At 39.3% G+C, this 6,169-nt stretch overlaps 1 protein-coding gene across 1 annotated transcript in view; it reads right to left on the bottom strand.

Annotated features, from left to right (window-relative positions):
* RAB31 (RAB31, member RAS oncogene family) overlaps positions 1-6,169 on the bottom strand; it is a gene marked incomplete at its 5' end in the record, with an annotated part of 257,384 nt that overhangs the window by 247,988 nt on the left and 3,227 nt on the right. Inside the window, one exon of the mRNA XM_006876234.1 lies at positions 731-810. Within this exon, the coding sequence (XP_006876296.1) occupies positions 731-810 (80 nt within the window). The remainder of the gene's footprint in view (positions 1-730; positions 811-6,169) is intronic.

The following is a 6,169-nucleotide window of genomic DNA, read 5'->3' as shown; positions in this document are numbered from 1 at the left end:
CAACTTGGTTTCTCAGGCTCAATTAACATATCTATAGCCCCTGAGCTCAGTTGGGAGAAGGTGAAAGGGAAGGACAAAAGGCTTGTGAGGAGTCCCGCTGTTTTGGCTTCCTGAGCCAGGTTTTCAGGAACTTGGCTGAATAACTCGCATCTGGGACAGATTCAGAGAAGATGGCTTTTTTGTCTATAGAACAAAGAACCGGGAAGTAGCTATGCTATTTTCAGTTAATCCTTTGGAGAAAGGCTTAACCTTGAAGCCTTTACAGTCTCGGCTTTAGGAAAATATTACATTTATCTGTGGATATTAAGGGTTCATGTTTGGAATTAAATAAAAAACATAACTGAACACTAAGATGAAAAAACAATTTGCCATGACTGCCAGTGGCCAGAATCTTTTCCTCAGAGCCTGTGTCCTGCATTGTCTGCAACACTCGGGCCCAGTGGGCCTCGAACTTCTGACCAGCTTTACACAGTCTGCAACACTTGCATATAAAGAACATGGCCCTGACTTGTAGCATGAGGAAGGCTGCCCAAGGAAAACAATAATTGAAAACAATGGTAAGCTCAGAACTTTGCTTTAAGTCCTTGAATCTTCCAGTCTTACAGTTGGGATGAATTTTCATTAACTGGGATGAAAACTCTCCCTGCTTAATGGTTCAGACACAGACAAGGAGACTTCTTGAATTCTGTGAAAAGAAAAAGTGTGAAGGAGAATAACATGCATAACTTACCCAATAGTTGGGCTGATATTGTGGTCAAAGTGATCCTGGACAAACCGGCACACAATGCTTGATTTTCCAACCCCAGTGTCCTAGAAGGGAATGATGACAAAATCATGAGCATTAATGTTGCTAACTTTTGACCCAATATAAACACATAACAGGATGAGAGGGGTTTCTGGTTGATGGATTCAAGGGAGAGGAAATATTTACCAATATCTTATATGATAAAATTGTATATCTTTCTTAGAAAGAAAAGATGTTAGGCAAAACAAATTTTAGGATCATGCCCCATAATTAACCTAGAAATAGCATACTCACAATAAATGTATCTCCAAAAATTTGGAAGGGTCTAAATGGCAAAGATGTCAGTTTGTGGTCTAAGGTATGCATGGGAAAGTTGAGCAATGAATAAGGGAGACAGGAAAGGAATTGATGCATTTGAATTACGATGTTGGTGAAAAATTACAGCGTTGGTGAAAGCACCTGCCAGAAGAACAAACAAATCTGTCTTGGAACAAGTACAGGCAGAATATTCCTTAGAAACAAGGACAGTAATATTTGAAGGACATCATGATTGGTAAAGTGGAGGATCATTGAAAAAGAGGAAGATCCCCAATGAGATAGATTGACATAGTGGCAACAACAATGGGTTCAAATATAACAATAATTGTGAGGGTGGTACAGAACTGGGCAGTGTTTCATTCTGTTGTATATAGGATCACTATGAGTTGGCATCGACTAGATGGCACCTAACAAGAACGGCAACAGAAAACTATGGAAACTCACTACATTATTTTGAGAGAGTAAATTTGTTTAAAACTTTCAGCACTCAAAAAATATATAATTTATTTTTCTAAGTAGCTCCCTATAAAACTCTGAATCCTAAACTGTACATTTCTAACATTTTCTCTTAAGAACTAAGGCATAATAACCTCCAATTTTGCTTAATGGTGTACATTAATTCTTCCAAGCTGAAGAGAATCAGAGGTCCATGCACACTTTAGAAATTGTGCACATGCATTTATGTACACCCCTTCCAAAATACTCATAGTACGTTTTCATGACTAAAGGCACAAATTAACAATGTCCATGAGATAGGAGAAAAGACAACAGCAGACTAGCAATATTAACAAATCCAGACAATGAAAAGAAGTTGGACAGGAGGTGACAAAGAAAAAGCTGACACCTCAGTACAGGCGGTGAAGAATGGCACTGGGAAGCAAGCAGATTTATCTTACAGACTCACAGCGAATAGGGAAACCTAGAAATCAAGGCTGAAAATGAACACATGAAAAACATACCCTTGGAGTTCTAGGCCACATAATCAATGGAGACAGGAGTGTGACTCTCCCAGAAACCAGAACCAGAGGAGGCTGGGCTGGGTATGGGACACTATAGGCACAGTTCAGAAGTGCAGTACTGCTCCGAAAATAGGTAAACAAAAGTCTGTATGCTTAAGAGTGGGAACCATCACAGTCCTTTGCCCCAAACACCTCCCAGACAACCTGTTTATATAACCCTGGGTGCCAAATAAGATCCTGACATTTGGGATATCCTGGCTAGAGGCCCTATGTGCACTGTCAGCAAGCTCCTCTGCAAACAGGACTTCAAATCTGCACTTTAATCTCAGCTAAGATGTGCCAGGAGTTCTGGTGTGGCACTGTGGGTTAATGCACTGGACTGCAAAGTCAGTTTGAGCTGCAAGGCCTGTGGTTCAAGCTTACCATCTGCTCCTCAGAAACCCTATAAAGGGTCACTTTGGGTCAGAACTAACTTGACGGCACTTAACAACAAGATGTGCCAAACATTTGTACCCCCAAGAAAAGAACAAAACACTACTGCAAAAGATTATTCAGAGAATAGGACCAACCTCTAATAAATTAAAAATAGAATAGCAGAAATTAATATTTCAAAGGAAGAGTTAAAAGATAAAGCCAGGAAACTGGCCACAAAGCTGAACAGAGTAACTGTACTTAGTTGCTAGCATCTTCTAAGAGAGATGGCAGGGCAGGAGAGGAAGGGAAGCTCACCAAAGGCAATGCTTTCAACACAAAAGTCACGTGAGTATGTTCTTATTTGGAAAGATCATGAAGACATTTAGAAATCTCAAAGTGAAAGAGAAACAAGACATATTTAACTCAGGAAGAGCAAAATAGTAATACATCTTTCTTAAAGGTGTAATTTAAAAGTCAAGATCAAGGCAAAAACATTGAAACTGAGAGAAGTGTGTTTATTTTCAGACAGTGACATGAGGTTTGAAACACCATTTAGTTTTCAATCTGAATAATTTCTACTCCATCTCCTATCTGTGTAGAATAATTCTAGTCAGTCTCAGGCAAGAGAGACCTTGATTTGTGGTGTTCATCACAGCATCGTCTTCAGAAAATCTCAGATCCCAATGAGCATGGCCTTCACGTGGGCTCTGCAGCCATAAAAAGGCATAGCACCCAATGCTGCTTACCTGCAGTGTGCAAACTGATGTCCAGAGTTCACAGACATGACAACAGAATTAAAACATCAGCTAATAAGCAAGGTTCCAATTCAATGCCACTGCTATTTCTGAGTTGCACCACAGTATGTTGTTGTTATTAGGTGCTATCGAGTCGGTACCGACTCATAGCGACCTTATGCACAGCAGAAAGAAACACTGCCCGATCCTGGGCCAACCTCATTATTGTTTCCACGCTTGAGCCCACTGATGCTGCCACTTGGACAATCCATCTCGTTGGGGGTCTTCCTCTTTTTCTCAGATCCTCCACCTTACCAAACGTGATATCCTTCTCTAGCATCTGGTCCCTCCTGACAATATGCCTGAAGTATGAGAGATGAAGCTAGGCCATCCTGGCCTCCAAGGAGCACTCTGACTGCACTTCTTCCAACACAGATCTGTTGTTTCTTTTGGAAGCCCATGGCAATTTTAACATTTTCCTCCAACACCATAACTCAAAAGCATCAATTCTTCTACGGACTTCCTTATTCACTAAACAGCTTTCACATGCATATGAGGTTATTGAAAATACCATGAGTCCTCAAGCTGACATCTTTGCTCTTCAACACTTTAAAAAGGTCTTCTGCAGCAGATTTGCCTAGTGCAATACGTCTTTGATTTCTTGACTGCTGCTTTCATGAGTGTTGCTAGTTGATCCAAGAAGAATGAAGTCCTTGAGAACTTCAATCTTTTCTCCATTGATAAGAATGTTGTTTTATTGGTACTGTTGTGAGGATTTTTGTTTTCTTTACATTGAGATGTAATCTATACCAAAGGCTGTGCTCTTTGATCTTCATCAGTAAATGTTTTAAGTCTTCTTCACTTTCAGCAAGCAAGGTTGTATCATCTCGTTTGTCAGTTTATCCTACTATGGTGGCTTGTGAGTTGCTGTGGTTCTGAAAGCTATGCCACTGGTATTAAAATACCAGCAGGGTCACCAATGGTGGACAGGTTTCAGATGGGCTTCCAGACATAGACAGACTAAGAAGAAGGAGTGATGAACTACTTCCGAATATTTAATCACTGAAAACCTTATGAATAGCACCACAGTATAGGTTCTGGTTAATGTTCCTCTACATTCCCCAAAGCCAAACTCAGTTCTTCAAGTCTCAGTTGCTTTTAAAATCCTTTGTGAATGGGCAGATCCTTGCCATCCATGCGATACCATAGATATTTAAAACAGGATTGTAAGACAGTGGTGTCACCCGGGTTGATGCAAAACTCATGGTGTTATCACTCCTATGCTCAGTGTAATACCTCATGGTATTATCACAGCTGTGATTCTGGAAGCTAAGTAACCAGTATTTTAAATACTGGCAGTGTCACTTATAGTGGATAGGTTTCAGCTACACTTCCAGAATAAGACAGACTAGGGAGAAGGAGATATGGGCTACTTCCAAATATTTAGTCAATGAAAACCTTATGAATAGTAGTGGAACACAGTCAGATAACACCAGATTATTGAATATTGAAACATAATGAAGAGTACCAGAATATTGTCAGATATAGTGGCAGAAGAATCCCTCAGGTTGGAAAGTACTCAAAATACAACTGGGGAAAAGCTGCCTTCTTAAAGTAGAATTGAACAACACAAATGGAGTAAAGCTTTCAGAACCTTCATTTGCTGATGGGGTACAACTTAAAATGAGGAGAAACAGTTTTAAACATCCAGTAATAATTTGAACATGGAATGTGGGAAGTATGAATCTAGGAAAAGTTGATGTTATCAAAAATGAAATGGAACATATAAACATTGATATCTTAGGTATTAGTGAACTGAAATGGTTTTAGCTGAAATGTGATTACATGGTTTACTTTACCAGGAATGACAATTGAAGAGGAATGGCATCTCATTCATCACAAAACAGAACATTTCAAGATCTGTCTTGTAGTATAATGCTGTCTGTGACAGGCTAATATCCATATGCCTACAAAAAACCCTAGTTAATACAACTACGATTCAAATTTACACAACAATCACTACACACACAACCACTACACTAGTGATGATATGGGATAATGAACTGGACAACAAGGTTGGTTTCAACCACAAGGTTGGTGGTTCAAATTCACCAGTCACTCATGGAAACCTTACACAGGTTTGCCATGTATCAGAACCAACTTGAGGGGCACTTAACAACAACAACCAAATTCTTCAGTCTGAAATCGATCTTCAGTCTGAAACATGTAATCAAGCTATACTGATAATTCCTGGATTGTAAAGGATGGAAACAAAGAAAGGATCAGTAGTTGGAAAATAAGAACTTGGTGACAGAAATTATGCTGAAGACCATGATAGAATTTTTTTTTTTTAAGTTTTTATTGTGATATGAGTGATAGTTTACATGGGAGAGCATCAGTTTTACACTCATCGTTTCATTGCAATGATTACAATCTCCTCTGCGTATCATCATTCAACAGTATTTGCTTCTATTCCCTCTGGTGTATTTTTCTGTGGGGAGAGGGAATGTACACAAAAACACTCAGGAACATATCATCATTTAAACAACCAAAGGGTGCATTCTGCAAACCTGCTTCCTGGCTGCCAGTACTCAGTCTTTCTCTTTCCATGAGTCTAGAGTCCTCAGCTGCTCTCTCTCTCTCTCCATACCATCATCTCTGCCTCCATCTCTGGTGTTGCTGTTCTGGATAGGGTCCCACATTCTGCTCATGCTCTTCTCCCTTGATGGTCCTAGGGTACTCTGTTTCTGGACTGTAAGATTAACTACTCCCCCATTTTTGTTACAAAACTTCGACCTTTACAGCTGTAACAGTTGCAATTAGTCATGATAACAATTACTCACTATTGAATCATAAGAATCTTATCCCCATCTCTTTTTTATTTTTTTTGCCTTTTTTAAAAAATGTTTTATTGTGAATTATATGATAGTTTACATGGGAGAACATTAGTTTTACATTCATTGTATTGTACATTGTTTCATTGCCATGGTTACAATCCC

This window comes from Chrysochloris asiatica, unplaced genomic scaffold (assembly GCF_000296735.1).
Source record: "Chrysochloris asiatica unplaced genomic scaffold, ChrAsi1.0 scaffold00368, whole genome shotgun sequence".
Classification (NCBI taxonomy): Eukaryota; Metazoa; Chordata; class Mammalia; order Afrosoricida; family Chrysochloridae; genus Chrysochloris; species Chrysochloris asiatica.
Note: the sequence above shows the minus strand (reverse complement) of the source record. Positions and strands in the feature narration are given on the sequence as shown.